The 18,314-nt window shown below is 35.4% G+C and overlaps 4 protein-coding genes across 4 annotated transcripts; all 4 read right to left on the bottom strand.

Annotated features, from left to right (window-relative positions):
- Positions 1–35: 35 nt before the first annotated feature.
- On the bottom strand, positions 36–3,835 carry CBG27918 (the record flags this gene model as incomplete). The annotated part of the gene is made up of 5 exons (XM_045240192.1): positions 36–216; positions 2,027–2,289; positions 2,338–2,650; positions 3,519–3,689; positions 3,738–3,835. The coding sequence occupies 5 exons, from the start codon at positions 3,833–3,835 to the stop codon at positions 36–38; spliced, it is 1,026 nt and encodes a 341-aa protein (XP_045097916.1).
- Positions 3,836–7,103: 3,268 nt separating this feature from the next.
- On the bottom strand, positions 7,104–8,384 carry CBG27917 (the record flags this gene model as incomplete). Its single annotated transcript, XM_045240191.1, has 5 exons — positions 7,104–7,196; positions 7,324–7,504; positions 7,548–7,705; positions 7,794–8,130; positions 8,176–8,384. The coding sequence occupies 5 exons, from the start codon at positions 8,382–8,384 to the stop codon at positions 7,104–7,106; spliced, it is 978 nt and encodes a 325-aa protein (XP_045097915.1).
- Positions 8,385–9,535: 1,151 nt separating this feature from the next.
- CBG27916 lies at positions 9,536–13,585 on the bottom strand (the record flags this gene model as incomplete). The annotated part of the gene is made up of 6 exons (XM_045240190.1): positions 9,536–9,625; positions 9,701–9,802; positions 10,076–10,261; positions 12,463–12,580; positions 12,635–13,228; positions 13,278–13,585. 6 exons carry the CDS (start codon positions 13,583–13,585, stop codon positions 9,536–9,538), a joined length of 1,398 nt encoding a protein of 465 aa, XP_045097914.1.
- A 1,928-nt stretch (positions 13,586–15,513) lies between these two features.
- On the bottom strand, positions 15,514–16,836 carry CBG00258 (the record flags this gene model as incomplete). Its single annotated transcript, XM_002645285.1, has 2 exons — positions 15,514–15,679; positions 15,890–16,836. The coding sequence occupies 2 exons, from the start codon at positions 16,834–16,836 to the stop codon at positions 15,514–15,516; spliced, it is 1,113 nt and encodes a 370-aa protein (XP_002645331.1).
- Between the last annotated feature and the right edge of the window lie 1,478 nt (positions 16,837–18,314).

Below are 18,314 nucleotides of genomic sequence, written 5' to 3'. Positions count from 1 at the left end.
GAAGTTTTTTGTACCAGTTGAATCAGACGAAATTTTTATAGCGATGTTCTGTAGACCATTATATCGGCAACATTCCAAACAACGAATATTCCAATGGAGACTGATTCGTTTGGATGATGCTTAAAAATAGTAGCAATCAAACCGTCTTTTCTCATGAGATCCTTGCCGTGTTGTGTATCAAACTGTTCATAAACTTTGGTGTTTGGATTTGTGTAGCTGAAAGAAAACATATGCAAAAGAATCAGAGAAAAATATGTATAAAACACACTTTCAAAAAGGATCCAAATTATTTCGGTGAAATATTCGCTTTCTATCATAGAAATCATCATCATAAATTCAGTCAAATTAGGAGGCTATAATTTTCTTCGTCTTATTTGTTAAAATTTTTGAGTAATTGGGAAAAAAAATTGTAATTTTAAATTTGATTTCAAATTAAAAAAAGCAAAAGCTTGAGTGGGAAGATATTTTTTTTAAACTTATTCAAAAAATCGTCAAATGAGCAAATATTGCTAATTTCAGAAAAAAAAACATTTTATCTGTTGGCAATTTCGTCTCAAGAAATTTTGAAGGAACGGAGATACCGTGAAACCTGTAATATAGCGCCATGGCGCTCTATTTTTCGGTGGGGTGTTTTGGAATGATGCGAGGTAACAGAAATCAGTTTTTTGCCTGTTTGACAAAGTACCAAAATGAAAAAGTGGTGCGAAATTTCTAGTTTTTACTGCTACTTTGTTAACCAAGCATAAAAACTGTGTTTTTCTACCTACAAAGACCTTATAAGGGTGGCGTTATTTTAGAGGGGGTCTTCTATTACAGGTGGCGTTATATTACAGTTTTTACGGTAATTGATCTCAAAGTACACGTCGGATTTTATCAGAGAATTTACTGTATCGTTCAACAGAGTGAAACTTTGTCAGTTGACTACGTCGCAGTATCTTACACGAGAAGTACCCCAAGTGTCTGCTCGCTTTTTCTTAGATGTTGGTGGCAAAATATGACCCACCGCTGGACTAGCACAAAACGGATAATATAAGGTGCCCATAGGCAGGTTGAGCAGAATGGCAAAACTTTTTCGGTTTTTTTCGCAAAAGTGGGTCAAGTCCATTCAAAAAAGCATAACTTTGTACAGATCGAAGATAAAATGATAAACTAAACTGCATCTTGTAGAACGGATTGAAGCTACAAAAATTAATTTACACATAGCGTCTATCTCTGCAATGAAATTTACTAGAATAGAAAATATGCGAATGTTCTGATTGAGTGAAAATCAAAAAACACCGATTTTCGAAAAAACGTATTTGGGAGATCATCTCTATTCGATTCCTTAAAAGTCATAATGCACAACTATCATTCCAAATATATAGCTCACCTTTCATTTAAGAGAGATTTTTGAAAAAATAAACTTTTTTCAGCTTCACTCATGTACCCCTATAAATGCTCACTTTTACCATGTGAAATTTTTTTCGACATTTTTAACTTTTTGATCACGATTCGATCATTTTTTCCAAAAAGAAACAGAACCATCTTAAACTTTCATTCTCATGTCAGAGCTTTTCTGTTGTTTTCGGGAAAATGAGTTCGAAAAATACCATTTTATTTTTTCAAAACCATTCGCACATTTTCTATTCTAGTAAGTTTCATTGCAGAGATAGACACTATGTGTAATAAAGTTTTTTGTAGCCTCAAACCCGTTCTACAAAATGCAATTTAGTTTATCATTTTACTTTCGATTTGTACAAAGTTGTAATTTTTGAATGGACTTGACCCACTTTTTTGGAAAAATCAGAAAATGTTTTGCCATTCTGCTCAACCTGCCTATGGGCACCTTATATTATCCGTTTTGTGCTAGTCCAGAAACGGGACATATTTTGCCACCAACATTTAAGAAAAAGCGAGCAGACACTTCGGGTACTTTCCGTGTTAAGCAGAAAAATTGGTTCAAAGTTTAGAGGTACAAAGCCCAAAAGTTAAAGAGATGTCTACTTTGTAGGAGTCAAGAGCTAATACTTTAATAATCCCAACTTACGTGTAAATTGTTGGACGGCGTCCCGCATCATATGGAAGTCCAGGTAATGTCTCATATGATTCGAACGAGTCATGGCATTTCACAACTTTCCAGGGCAGTACTGTAGTTGTGTTGATCCAGTATTGAGCCACTCTGCACAAGATACTTGTGTCAAATTCCAAACAGTGTGCAATTTCAAAATAAGAAGTGTTGGCGAGGAGAACATCAGCCAAGGTGATGTTTACTGGAACGGTCATCAAAGCCACATTTCGAATTTCGGATTCCTAAATGTTATATTGTGTTTAAATTAGGTACTTCATTATAAAACGCACGGTAAAAACTGGGGGTGGCAAGTTTGGTTCATGAACGTAGGTTCTCAGCCCTCGTAAGTTTTGGAGAAGGAATAGAAGTTCTGCCGGATGGTAGCTGACATTTCCTTCCACAAAATTCATAGCCAGCAAATTGCAATTCCGCACTTTCTCATAAGCAAGAAGTTGGCAAACGCGCTTCAACACTGTCCGGTCCAAGCTCATTTCGACATAATTCGCCTTCACTCTTCCTTGGAGAAACATGAACAATTGAAGAGTGTAGTGCCAAATATCTTCCTCATTATTAACTTGTATCACGAAAGGTCTTCCAACAGCGCTGAAATTGTGAATCGATTCACGATAGTTTTCTTGATGTTGATTAATAAAATCATATATGAAAAATCCGGGCCCGGGGTTTTCACATCTCAGAAAACACTAGAAATTTCAGAACATTTTGAATTTTGTATGAAATACTTTTTTTTTCTCAAAAAACAGGGAAAGAAATCACAAGGAACCCTAGCCAGAATGTGTCAGCCGGGCCGTTGAAAGTATGAACAAGTGGGTGAAATTTTTGGAGTCGTATTTTTTTACATTTTTCGTTACATTTTTTAATACTTATGTGAATAGATGTGTAGAAATTTAAAAACAGTTTTTAGAAGAAACCGTGTTATGAAATTTTTGTTAATGTAAGTTTAAAGCATGAATCAAAACTTTGAGCAATACCGCCAAATAGATGTTTTCCATCTGTTGCTTACGGGAAAATTTTGATTGAAAAAAAACTGCGGAACGTTGAATAGTGCGGACCTGTACTTTCCTGATACTTAGCAGTTCTGCTCAGAATTTAAATTTTGAAATATACTTATTTCTTGGTACTTTTGTAATATTGCTTATTTCGAGGAAATATTGCTTATTTAAAAAAAGGAAGGTTTTTTATGGGATAGCAATGCTAGGAATTTCGAGTAGTGCGACCAAAAAATAGCGTTTTTAATTTCAGACTTTTAGAGAAAAGTTTGTTCAAAAATAATTTTCTGGCTTTGTCAATCAGATAAAGTAATGTTCAGTACATTTTCACGCTTCAATCTAATTTTTTAATTGTTTCATATTGAAAAGAACTAGTAGAACCACGCAATTTATGAGTTTTTTGTATGATCAACATTAAACTATTGGAACAGAGACCACCTCCCCCCCCCCCCCCCTTTGCTTACCTGAATTCCAATATACACATCTCAGTGACTCTCATTTCGGCAACAATTTTCCGGGTTCCGACGCAGATGTGATATTCATGAATGTTGGTCGTAACTTTGCCTTTCTTCATTTTGACAAACTCGAAAGTTCTTGGAAATTTCTTGATCATGCTGTTAATGAAATATTGCATCCTGGGATGAAAAAAATTATTCAACAGGAAACATGTTTCGAACCCTTACTCATTATTGAATGGTCTGTACTGCTCCGCAGTTTTGTTGTTATTGTGTGACGGCACGACGCATGCATCCTGCGGCTCAATTGGTCCGGAGACAATCATTATCTCTGGATCCATCTAAAAATAATAAAATTTGAGATTTGTTAGAAACTAACTGGCCGAGAGTAAATCGATGAACACAAACACATCATAAGCACTCATATGACAAAAAAATTGTTTCGTTTCCAAAACCATTATATAGTTCTGATGGAGCAATGTTTTTATCCAACGGTTTTTTTGTAAACGAATGGAAAGAGTTTTCAGGAGAGTTGGTGAAAAAGAGTATCTGAGATGAAATTTGATTTTACTGAAAACATGGGTAGACATGTCCATAATGACAGGTCTCCAAAAAATTTTAGGGTTGACATTCTCGTCCTTTCTGCCCTCGTGGTGGTGGCAAAATCAGAAGCAGATATCAACACAGGAAAACAAAACGTGAGCTTTTGGAGGGGAGAAAAGTGAGAAAAGATGGAGAAGGGTTACACTGTGGGAGTCTTTTTTCTTTCTGATGATAATCGAAGGAAAAATGTACTGAGAGGGAAAACACAGAAGAGAGGGGGAAAGATGGAATGAATGGTTATTCGAATCAATTGTATGCAAAAGCAGAAGGGTATGTTTATGAATAAACAAAATGAGAGGAGGAATAGAGAGACAATGAGAAAAATGTTAATCAGAGAGTCCCATTTTTCTGGAATATTCTTTCTACACATGGTTTTCTGTTAGGTGAGGAGGGAGAAAAAGGTCGAGTATACAAATGAAGCTCAAATGTTTCAAGGCAACACAAACAATACGGTTGCAAATTAATTTTCGCGTTGAACACAATATCGATGAACATTTCAATTTTAGATAATGATGAATATTAAATATATTTTAAGATAGGTTGAGAATCATCTATTTAGACTTTTCTGAAAATTTTGGAATCTATTCACCAGACTCAGCCGAGTTATAACAGTTTCAGTACCGAAATCGCGTTTTCAGCGCAAAACAGCAATATTCGTTTCTGATTTTCTCAACTTCTAGGACGTTTTAGCTGTCGCGTCAGTGTCTAGAATGACACAAATTGGCATAAACACAATTCTCCAACTATTTAACGCTACATATTTGGGGTGATCACTCCCTTATCACCATATTAGATCTGGAGCACAAGCGTGGATATTCCAAGGAGATGCTATAAAAGGAACAGAAATCGCCAGTGTGATGAGACATCTGAGACAATGGAACAATACAAAAGATCTCCCTTACAATGGACTCACTGACGCCGGATCCCACCTACTGACGCCCAAGGACCACGCCAACTACCGATGACTCTCCTCTGTCGCTGGTCATCGTAACATTGGTGGACGCCGAATGCAGATGCTGCGAAGATCCCCACTGAGAGCTCTACCCAGGAATAAACAGCTGTTGATTTAATTAAATGTTCCCATCCTTGTACTCTCGTTCCGACACAGCGCTGACCACATAAGTGTCGAAACAAAAATTCCTCTGTTATATTTAGAATTTAACTTTTTATGTTAGACGTTTTCTCAAAAAATTATTTCCAATTTTCGAATAAATCTGGAAAATTGTGGAAAAATTGAAAACAAACAAAACATTTTTTGACAACTTTTGTATTCGCTTTTCTCTTTTTCTCAATCTCTAGAACGTTTTAGGACATGATAATAGTTCTGCTATATCAAGAATTGAATGAATTTTGTTTTAGACTTTTTACCGGAAAATATCTCTTCATTTTCGATTTTTTTTCACCATTTTCCCGGTTTATTCGAAAATTTAAAAAAAGAAACATGATTTTGAGAAAACGGCTCAAGTATGAAATTTCATCTAATTCTAAATATAACACAGCGATTTTTGGTACTCAAACTGCTATAACTCGGTTGAGACTGGCGAGCGGACTCTGAAATGTTTAGAGGTGCCTAGATAGCCTATTCACAACCTGTCCTGCAATTTTCGTCAAAACGTGGGTTCACAAGGTGTTGAGGTTCCCATTTGAGACCAAATCTAGTGCAATGAAATTGAAAAATAACCATGTTGATTTTTTACCAAGTTGTGAATGAACATCTAGATGAGTGATAGTTGTGACGTCAGTCATTGTGGTGAATGATTACACTAATAGATTCTGCACTTGCCTACGTGTTGGGTCCGCTCGAATGAACATTATCGAACTGGAAAAAACAAGTCAGGAGTGAGAGAGAAAAGGTATGTCAGGTGATATCCCCCGGAATGGATAGTAAATCCTATTTTTTATTTCTCGGTTTCCCTCAGTTTCTGGAAAGCAAAAAACTCGGTTTACGACCGGACCGCAGATTCATTTTTAATTTCCCGCCTCGTTTCCGCTGTTCCTAAAAAGTCAGTCTAGGCTTGCTGTAGTAATTTGAATTTTGATTATGAATGGAAAAAAAACTTTTTATAGAGGTTTTGTTGGACAACTAGAGAGAGAAAGCATGGGAAAGAGGAGAAGGTGTACTCACAAAATCTGAGTTTTCGAAAACATTAAACTTTTGGTTTGATAATTGTACACTATACACACAGCCAGACAGAAAAAATTATAGATGTGTGAGTGCACTCACGGGGCCAACGAATTTCAGGAGTATTCGAATTATAGGTTTTCGAAATTTCTCAGACAAGACAACGGAATAAATAGCCTGAAATTTGAGAATTATATTACCCAGCAAAATTAATATGCTTTGAACAATTATGAGAACACTTTAAAGATTTTTCTACTACTGTAGAAAACCCAATTTTAAAAACTTTCTGCCCTCTAAGAAGAAAAAACGATTAGACTCTTTTTCTAAACCCTCCCCCCCTGAAATGGAGCCTCTCAAAGTTGAGTATCGTTTCCTGAAGAAGTTAAGTCTCGAGGAATTCGAAAGATTTTTTTCTCTCTGTCAGAAAAAAAGTGTGAGACGCGAAGACCTTTCCCGCCATTTGTTCTGTTGTCGTCCGAAAAAAAGAAAAAAGATGAGAAAGAGAAAAAACAGCATGTTCTTTTTATTATGAAAATTAGAAAGCGAAAAATGAATGGAGATGGGAGAGGAGATAGGAAAGGTTGGGTTTAAGGAATGGAAATATCAAGAAAAGATATGTTCTGGCGATAAGGAGATGGAATAGAGGGACGATGGTGTAATACGTTGGAGAAAAAAAACGGAGAGAAAAGATTTAAAAAACAGTTTAATGCTTTGGCAACAGAGAAAAGGCAGTATGGAAAAGTTCAAACAAAAAAGGAAGAAATTAGGGATGGAGAGTGGTCAATGAAGACTTGAAAATGTGTTTGAAAGTGGGGAAATTGATGATAGAAGTAAATATGGAAAGGGTACGAACTGCTCACAATGGCCGTTTAAAAGAAAATGTCAGAGAGAGGTGACAGAAGATGGAGACCCAGTTGTCGAGGTATTTGGAGTGAGGAGAAGAGAGTTAATGGGCTCAAGCTCTGAAAAATGCAGATATACTTTAATATTAAGGATTTAAATTATCCAAAATAAATTTTTCAAAAAATTATATACATACTCAACATGCTGATTTTTTGCAAGAGAATAATAATTTGTAATGTTACTCACTTCCACAAAGAAACCAATCCGTTGGAAACCTGTCGTGCCACACGTAAAAGCAGAAATAGTTTTTGTGGACTTTGATGTACATATCAATTCAAAGCCGTGCTCGCGGACCAGATCTATAACCTGAGCTGAGCCTGAAGGACAGTCCAGCAGATTGATTTTGTGCTCGTAGTATTTTTCTAGTCTGAAATAAATAGCTGATATAATTTTTAATCAAGATAACTTACTCTGGGAAGAGGAAATACTTTTCGACTCGAATGGCTCCTCCTTCATTTTTACGATACCTTCTCCCTTCAAAGTGATCCAGAATAATATTTGCATTTTCTTGTTTTTGGAGTTCTATTACAACGGCATGTGTTGTGATATTATCCGAGTAGAGCCACTTCTCAACAAATTGAATGATAGGAAGTTAAAGAAGAATTTAGAAAAATTGCACTTCTTTGAGAAAAATTAAGCAGGTGCAGTCTTGAAACCCATTGTGATTCAATATACACACTATTGGGCTGCCATGTCATCGTCATAGTCCTGCTAGTTTCCTCGCCCATCATCCGTCTCCGGTTCCTCTCAAACAGTCCGTGCCCGCTGTCAACTATCCCAGTAGTCAAGGAGGCAAAGAAGAAGCCGCTGTTAAATTTCATTTTGAATTTGTGACCGCTCTGGCAAGTGATGATAGCTTCCATGAGAATAGTTATATTCTTCATGGCGCCAAAACGGCGTGTCAGAAAAGACAAGCACATATTTCCAAACTCATCTTGCACAAATAGCTCGGCCTCTTCAATTGTGTCAAAGTCAGGGTGCCATTTTTCCGGTCTAAAAGCCAGGTATAGAAAATGAGTCTAAGAACAATTGACTTACATAATACAATAATTGACATCGTTCACTTCAATGTTTTTGATTCTACTAGGTTTGTTTTCATCTATTTGCCCTCGAATTTCAATCACTTTTTTGAGAAGCCCTTGATCTGTTTGACACTGGATAGTTGCAGTTGTTTCAAGACGGACGCAGTCTATAATGGCAGAGGAATGTATCCATGCATCTTCAAGGGTTTCCGACAAAAGCGACATTATTATCCTTTCTGAAAATTACAAATTGAAATAAAAAATTTTTTGACATCATCGATGAAACTTAGCTAGAGAGGGACAACGAGATAAACTTAAAATCGAATTACACTTACGCTGACTATTGATCGGCAGTCGGTTATGAAGCTCGGTCGGCAGAAAAAAAGATTTTCCGAAACCAAATGAGACCACAGTGGATACATTTAATCCGATTTAAAGAGGCCCGGCCGATGAGGCGCACCTTTCTCATTAGCGAAAAAGAGCGACTGTGAACAGGAAAGGACTAATTACCTCATTCTATAAGCCGCTTCTTTCTTTTTTGGAAAATGACGATCTTTTGAAAGGGGTACTGTCGACAAATGAGCCGGTCATGGATGTCTGGAACAATTACTAATAATGGACGTCATATGGAATACAGGTGTTCCCATAGTTTCGATTTTTTGGAGAGGGATTTAACTTAAAATTTCTTGTTTTTTTTGAGAATGAAAAAAACATAAATTTAAGCGAAATGAGCGAAAATTGAGAATTTAGGGATTTTTCGAAAATAGCAGGGTTTTTGCCAAAAAAGGAAGTTTTAGGCAATATGAGACTCTGAATAGTTTTGTGAACTCTAAAAAGCAAACTAATCTCTCTCACCAGCAAACTCAAAAAAGGAGCTTATTTCATGTGTTTCTTTAATTAGTTTTAGCTGGGATATGATAACTGTAATTTTTGAAAGTTTCTAATATTTTATAAAAATTCAGCCCAATCATTTATTTTTCAATACCAGAATGTATTCTGCGCTTCTGGCGCTTCAAACAGCTGGCTGGTGCGTTTTAGGTTATTTATTCTATTGTTCTTCGCTTTGCTCCTCACTTTGTCTCAAAAGGCCATGTCAATTTATATTAAAATTTCTAGTTTTTTGCAAATGTGCAGACAGACTGAGAAATAAAGAGACGTAAATTCATTTATTTATCATAAGAATAATTTCTAAATTTTCCTTAATATATCAGGTGTTTGAAAATTGACTTGCGGGTAAGAAGATATCTATCACATAACGGTAGAGGTAATGGTGTTAGAATTCCTAATTTTGTCCGCAAGAATGCTTAGTCTCCTAGGTACAAGATTAAAAGTCTAGGCTACAGAAAAATGGTGAAATAATAATCTCAAAAATGTATTTATTCCTGCGGTTGGAAGCTTTCGATGCCACTGCTTTCGTCGAGAACCGGTAAATCAGCAGGTAGTTCCACATCTTCATTTCCACTAATCTGTAATTTCGGTGTATTTTTTGAACTAAAATCGATTTCCGGTTTCCGCTAATTCAAGACAACAAAAATTATTACTTCATTTAGCTCCTCAACGTTTTTGGTGTCTGTTACAACATGAACAAACGATTGTCTTTGATATCTGGGTGGTTTCGGGCGTAAAATATACCAATTTTTGTCCTGAAAACTTCAAATATGAAATGACTTTTCTGACTTCCGAGAAGGATTCTTACGTGAACTTCCTCTGCTCCGAAAAAGTTAGCTAGCCCTAAGTGAAATGAATAATCGAATAATCAGGAAGCAATCTGCGCCAGTCGTAGCGGTACATGTACGTTGGCATTGTACATTATTAAACCGAGCAACGCCGTACACTTCTTCCCTATGCAAAGCTTTATAATCACCAAATGCTTTCAACTATAAAACATTTATTTTGATTTTCAAATTCAATTTTACCAACCTGTGGAATTGTTTTAGATAATCCCAGTCAGGTTCAGAGTATTCCGAAAGATAATCCCAGTCAGGTTCAGAAAGTTCTCTATCCCTAATTAATAGATAAACCATGCTATTATCAAGATGTTCTTCAAGGGGAGTGAACGTTGGCGCTAGTTTTTTGATTTCCTCATCTGATACAATCGGTTCCTGAAAGTGTGATAATTCAATTATTTGAATTGAGAAAAATTAACTTTAAAAGTTACATTTTCTTATATCTCTTCAGGTGCATAAATAAAGAAGAAGAGCCAACATGTTTCTGAAAATATGGTGATTTTGATTTCAAAGACAAATAGAAAACTTGGGCATCTAATAGTTTAGTATTTATTGTGATATACTTAGATTTGAATGCAATTTTATATTTCAGACATATTCCCAAAAAAAAAAAAACATTTTTCATTTTTGAGTTTTTCACGATTTTTTTCGAAAGTTGAACAATTTGGCGATTTTTGGTACTAAAACTGTTGTAACTCGGCTGAAACTGGTGAGTGGATGCTAAAATTTTCAGAGGTGCCTAACTAGCCCATTTTTAAACTATCCTAAAAATATTATCAAGATCCGGTTTGACGTAACCTTGTGAGCTAAAAATTACTTAAAATTTTGAGATGCTTAAAAAAGATATTAGTAAATGTTTCTTGACATTCACAACTTATTTCTTTTTGAGAAGCTTTTTCAATTTTGTTATTATTAGATAGTTTATTACTCTTGAAATAAGATTTTAGAATAGCAGGTAAATTTCTGAAATACATACATATGGTTATCGAGAACATAAATAACATTAACAAAACCTTAAAAATATAGAAATGGAAAAACATAGTATTGAGAATATATTCAAATTTTATGAGGGTTTTTTTGACTAACGACAAATTGAGAATGGCGTAAAATGAAAAATATTTGGAGGTCGAACATTGCAAACATTAGAAAATGCAGAAACATTGCAGAAAAAAAAATAGAAAACTGGACAACGGGAAATCACATAACTCGAATTTGTTGTGTTATACTTAGAATAAATTGCGATTTTGTATTTCAGACATTTTCTCAAGAAAAAAACGATTACCTATTATTTATTTTTTTAAACCGATTTTCCAGATTTTTTCGAAACTTGAAAAATTTTTTTTGAGAAAACGTTTGAAATATAAAATTTAATTGTATTTTAAGTATATCACAACAATTTTCATGCTTTGAAACGCCCCAGAACTTTAAAAAAAACGAGAAAACTCGTCTTTGAAAATGCTGCTTTTGCACTGAAAAGGCGATTTTTGGTACTAAAACTGATATAACTTGCTGACGCTGGCGGGCGGATCCTAAAATTTTCAGAGGGGCTATTCTCAATTTATCCTAAAATTTTCATCAAAATCTGGGTTTACAAGGTGTTGAGGTTTCATTGTGACATGAAAATGACTTGAAATCTTAAGATACTCAAAAAAGATATTAGCAAAAGTTTCTTGACTTTCACAACTTATTTATTTTTGAGAAGCATTTTTTTCGATTAAATAACTTCATTTGTTTAAAAAACATCATAAGAAGCAGTTGAATGTTTGAAATAAGCAAATATGGTTATGGAGAGCATGCGGTAATTGAACGGAAATTAATAAAATTAGAAAAAGTGGAGAATGAAACAGTTTAGTATGAAAAACTTATTCAAATTTTTAAACGGTTTTGTCTTCTAACGACAAATTGAGAATGGCGTAAAATGAAAAAAGGGGGAATCTGTTTGGAGTTTGAACATTGCAAACATTAGAAAATGCAGAAAAATTGAAAAATTAGACGAGAACAAAAAGATGGAAAGGGATATTTGTGACAAAAATGTTGTTGTGGAGAGAACTAAACATGGAGGCGGTATTTGTTTGGAATACAATTTCGATTGGGATTTCAAAAAATCGTTATTGAATGAAAATTGAAAGCTGGAAAAGATAGAAGATTTGGATGTGGAGAGCTCGACAGATCTTGAATCTTGAAATTGACAATGGACGCATTTGTTGATGAAACTTACAACCTTGTCGAGACGATTAAAGGCTAAAAAATAAGAGTTAGATGGTCAAAAATTCAAGCTTTCATTGATTGTCTCACCTATCGAGCTGATGCAATAGTACAGTACGGTAATTAAAAAAATTGAGAAGTTAACATCGTCGGAAACCAAAACCACGGAATACGGGGAAGAAGAAAATTTTTACATAGTAAGTGGAACGAGGAGCTGATAGATTCTGAGAATTAGATTGTTAAACTAGTCGAAAAAACTATTCAAACCAAGTTTTCTGTACAAAATCGAATAACTAACCTTCAAAAAAGACACCAATAAATCTTCAAGGCCAAACAAAAAAACAAAACGTGTTTGCGTCCGGCATGCGCACTGTGCATCTCTTCTGATCACATTCTCGAACCAAATCGAATCTTTTTTTGTCAATGCGTTTAGTACTTCTCTCACTTAGATCGGTCCACACACCACTTTCTTCACAGAATCGCGTTATTCTGAAAAAAATTAGAAAAAAACTTGAAACAAATTTGTGTTTCTGAAAAACTTACTCTTCTGGAAGAGGAAATCGTAGTTCTGGTCCTCTTTGTTTATTGAAATTTTTAAAGCTGAAACTGATTTCAAATGTATCCAAATGAATCCCTTTGCTCTGAGAAAATATCAGAGATCCCGTTATGTTGCTTTCTCCGTTGAGCCATGCAGTCACAAAATCGGTTATTTCTTTTCGACTAAAACGGGTGTTATAGAAAACACCAGTCTCTCCCGAAAAGTTCAGGATGGTGTTTTCCTCTATCCCGTATGTTTCTCGATGAATTACACTGAACCCCTTACGGTTTTCAGTACTATTTCCAGATGGGAAGTCAGAATTGAGATCATTATAAACAACATCGTATAACTTCTTGAATACTGACCAACTGTCATATATTCCAAATTCATTGTCTTCATCCTCCGTAGTGATATTTTCATATCTCACAATGCATGTTATTCTTGGATCAAAATAACGTGGCATTTGTGTTCCAACAGCTACTTTCAGAGTATGAATGACATTGAAATGTGTGAGAAAATAAATGCAGACAGCTCCGAACCTCTTATTAATGGAATCCTCTAAACTTTCACCACACATTGTCCAAAGTCGTGCGAGCAAACTGCAATTCATCAACTTTTAAATATGAGTCTAACCTCTCAAAATCAAACCTCATTTTGAAGACTTGGCCATTTACAGTGTAGAAATCTTCTTCTTCATCTTTATCGATGTATTCATTGGGTTTGGTTTCCAACGATAGGTGAAATTCTCGCTGTTGATCATTTCCGTATTGTATTGTTGCATCCGCTCGAAAATTTACGCAATCAATAAATGTTTCTACTTTTGGCCATCGTATACTTCTCACTTTAGCCCGCGATTTTCTCGACAGGGTTGCAAAATTCGTCAACTCTTTAGTTCCCAGCTCCAGGAGCACTCTTTTTTGAAATAAATCGTGAAATTTTGTAAAGTTTATTCGCATGTCTGAAACATAATTTGGAGCATGTATATTAAATGAAAGGAGAAGTTCGCAAAATTAAAAGATACAATTTATAAACAAAAGTTGGTATTCCATGTTCACTTTTTCGATACAGTAGAACACTATTAGATTTCGTCATTTGAAAATCCTGGGTCGAAAATTTCAATTTCAAAACAAGTAACGTTTATGAAAATGAGAGAAACACAAAATGTGCCTGCAAATGTTAATTCTGGCCAAGAAACCAAAGAAGCGATAAACTTTTTCCGAAAAATCAATTGAAAAACACAAATTTTCGAGGTTTTTGGAAACCAATTGAAATACCACTGATTATGCATTTCTCTAATTAAGTGAATTTTGTGCAGAATTTTGTCCCAAACATTTTGTAATGAATGTTTTTGGAAACACCAAAAAATAAGAGTGGAAGTAAGTTTTAAATCAACCTGGATTACTGTAGATTTGCTAAAAACCACATTTAAATTACTCGCCGTGGTTCATGGTTTGAATAAAGCTGAACATTTCAGTAACATGTTAATGGTCGAGATTATAATCTAGGAACAAGAGTATAACCCGTGCGGTGCAGAATATAATCCGATAATAAGAAAATCCGGTGAGAGGTGAGCTATTCGGATATTAAAGGGAAATAGGGGAGAACGAGAATAAAAGGAATAGTGCGAAAAACGGGGGTTGGAGAATTTGATAAGAGAATAAAGATTTCAGGAAAGTGAGAGAAAGATTCTCACGAAATCTATACGAATGTCGAAGTGGCTTAGGACAAAATTGAAACGATTTGAAAGAGTAAAAATAGTGAGCATTTTGTCTTATTTCTTCATTTCCTAACACCTAATCCCTGGGAAACCATAGTCATTTCGACACAGATAAACTATGGTGAAAGGAAATTTGGAATCTATAGTACGAAACCTTTAGAATCGGAACATGCGGAAATTGTTGTCTAAGGTGTGCCGTGAGAGCTTGAAAGGGACCGAAGAAACGGGACCACCTGCTCGGATTAGCCCGAGCGCGCGAACAACGTCTTCCAATTAGGTAGATAGGAATCTGAGGAAAGACAAAATTGGAGCACAAGACAACATTCACTAATGGGTAGTGCGTTTTTAAGGGATCAAGATGTGCGGTGGTATAATGCAAAGAAGGGATGATCCGTATATAAAATTTCAAAATCCAAAACACTCATGTCTAATGAAAAGTGTGGTATCAGAATGGTATTGAGGGAAGAGCATCCACCTATTAGATTAGATTTATTTATTTTCAGAGCGGTGGCAAACGGTACATAAGAAAAAGTTAGCCCCCCTCACGAGGAGCGCCTAATAAGTTAAAAAAATAATGGAAAACGGGAGGAATTATATACAGTAAAGAAATTTTTTTGTTTATTAGGGAAAATTGTAGAGAGGAAAATGGTGGTATTCACAAAAAAATCAGTGAGAAGCTGGAAAAGAAATCGGATGAAATAATTTAACAAAACAAAACAAAGAATTAGCAGTGTATGTGCAAATCAGAGAAGCCAGAAATTCAATGTAAAAATTATTAGGAAGGGGACAGAAATAATGGATTTTTCGAAAGATAAATAACTTTCGGATTGTCACAGGTTATAAAAAATAGAGATCGGCATTCAAGTCTAGAAAAACTGCATGTTGGTGAAATGAGTAAGAAGAATAAAAGATCTGAGTTTGACCAAAACTACATGTAAGAGGAGGAGTCGTTGAATCCTAATTAGCAAAGGATTTCTCAGTTTTCAAGGCTCATAAACGTATTTTTGAAGTGGTACTACGGGATAGGATATCATTCAGAAACATTGTAAAGGAATATGACTCTTTGAGGCGACAAGGGAGGGGGAGTAACAAATAATTAACGAGATGTAGATGAGTCGGGGTATGAATACAAGAAGAAAGAGCATAAATTCAAAGGCAACATTATTATTAATTATTTTCGGCGAGATGAGGAAAGCGGTTGCGCCAAACGAAGAAGCAGAGGGTTCTGTTGGTCATATGGAGGGTGGCAAGCATTCCATCACTTTCTCTATAGAAGTCTTGTCCTGTGGAACAATCGAGAAGGCTTACATCTGGCTCTAGCATGTGCATTTTCCTGAAAAATTGTTTCTGTTGAAGTTCAAGACCGAAGAAAACAACTGGTACATGATTAGGAGGTACAACAGTTTCGGGGAACAACGGAGTGCAAAATTGCAATTTACAGGTACGAAAATCACAATTCGGGGATAGCAAATTGAAACTTCTTCAGATATTTTGTACCCTCGAAATTTTTGTACCTTCCAAATTATTTGCAAAGAAAACTAACCAGTCTTCACGGAATATGAAATTTCTATCACGTTCCTCTGGATCCCAATCACGAGATTGAAGTTTCAGACTTCTCTTGACATCCTCTGGGTCAAACGGGATTCCGGATTGTGGACGAATAACAACGGTACGTAGTCTTCTGTTTCTTCCATCCAACCACTGCTGCACAAGTTCAACAACGTCATTAGTGTAGATTTGTGCATTGAAAACAAATGCATTCTTTCCGGTGAAGTTTTGCAAATGAGCACCGGTAAACCATGGTGCATCTTTGATAAACAAGTGACTAATATTCATCATGTTTGAGTTTGGTTCAATAACTCCTCTAATGATCGGATCTATGATGAGAGTGCGTCCGTTGAATCGATCACAGAACCATGTGATGTCGATCGCACTCGCATGCTCATCAAGCATGACACAATGTTTCGGGAAAGTGTAGTATGGAATATCTCTTAACTGCATCCACTTCATACCGACAGCAATACCACGGATTCTTCCAAACAGATCGTAGAAGAGTCTCATCGAGCGAGTCACAAACCACTTCTTGTAATCTTCGTTGTTCCATGAATCGGTATTTTGAGCGGCTGGATCAAATTCTCTGAAACATGCAGATAAGCTAACTGATGGTATTTCCAGTTCCAACCTGATATCATACACCGTGCTATTGATTCTCAACTTCGCAGTAAAGTTTCCCTCTGTTGCACGGATCAATTGCCATTGAGCTATTTTCTCGGTGAATCCAACACTGCTACACTGAATATAAGTCCTTCCATAACATTCTTGAAAATTCACAGTAGTGTTTTCAAGTCTCCAGATAAGCATTCGGATCATGTTGTATGCATCTTCGGAGGAGAACGATGCAGATATAAGAGCATCAATATCCATGGATTGTATGATGCTCTCACGAATCAATTTTGGTTGTTGTCCCAGAGCCATAAATGTAGCGGACATTCTGCAAAATAATAATTCAGATAAAACATCTAAAAATATTTGAAGGTGCAAAACAGATTCAAGGTCGGCAGCAAGTGTATACATGAGTTTGAAAAAAAAATACGCATGACATTATCCTCTTTCATATCAACTACCGGAAGCAAGTTATCAGTGTTAACGTGTGCTCCTCTTGGAGAAAAAGAAACAGAGTAATGTATGATCTTTTCAAAAGAGGTGGAGCTGCAGATAACAGAGACAAAGAAGAAAGAGTGGGAATTAGGGAAAAGCGATATTGAGCTATATATAGCAACAATTTTGCTAAGAATAGAATGGGAGTAAGAGGAATGGAAGGTATGAGAAATATAGGGATTAAGTGTTAAGAAAATGAGAATGGAATATATGGCTGAAAGGGCAAGATGTGCAAAGTTGTAGTATGAGCATTATATCATTTGGTAATAGATACAGTAAATGCTCTAATAGGTTCACACGATGCGTTCATTTTCAACTCGATAATCTCTGTTCTTCAGAAGATATAAAACATTTGTTAACTAATGTAATATTGTTGATATCTTCTAAGGGAACCGAGATATTTCAGCTCAAAATTCACGTATCGAGCAGGCTTTGATTAGACCATTTATTGTATTCAAATCCAAATTTTCACACAAATGCTCGGGACTTTAAGATCTGACAAAAATGAATCTTATTAAAAATGAAGGACTTTGGAAAATCTTATGATTGAAACTATAAGCTTTGTATTCGATGATCATACGGTTAGCGACAGAATAATTACTCAAAAATTTACATAAGACGTAGTGAGACTCTAAATTTCAAAATATGTAGATCATTTTTAGTTCTCTGAATTTCAAATTAGTTATTGTTCCTATGTTTCAAGTGTCACGCGAATAACGAAGGCTTCTTGTCAATCTGAAGATGAGTCAGAGTCATGGAGAACATATATTTTAGAAGTTTAGTATCTTATAAAAAATAAGTTTTTGCAAAGATCTGAATATCGGTTCCAATAATCATTGAATTTTTATTGAAAGAGAAGATGAAATATTTTCTATTTGAAAAAATGTTATTGTCAAGTATATGATGTGAAACCAAGAGAGCGAGACCTAACACTCCTGCTCTAGATATCAGAAGAAGATACTATGACGTGGAAGAATATTCTCTAGTTGACGTTGTATACCTTGAAATGTAGTAGGTCTCGTGAGAATTGTAACGGTTTGCCTCAGAAAAATAGAAATTTTGGATCTAAAGAGGGAATTTGTGGAAAAGAAAAACGAAATGACAAAGCAGAAAAAAGGAAGCTTCAAACGAGCTGGTGCGCCTTCGACGCGGACTCAACGCTCCACGCCTCACTGTTCCGGCATACATTTGAAAACTAATTGTGTCCTCTAAACTTTAGATTAAAAGTTTTTGAATTGTGAAAAAAATTTGAATGATTAAAAAAATTCTTTATTTATCTATTATAAGAATGATACTTCATCAATGAGATA

Source organism: Caenorhabditis briggsae (genome assembly GCF_000004555.2).
Source record: "Caenorhabditis briggsae complete genome, chrX, whole genome shotgun sequence".
NCBI lineage: Eukaryota > Metazoa > Nematoda > Chromadorea > Rhabditida > Rhabditidae > Caenorhabditis > Caenorhabditis briggsae.
Note: the sequence above shows the minus strand (reverse complement) of the source record. Positions and strands in the feature narration are given on the sequence as shown.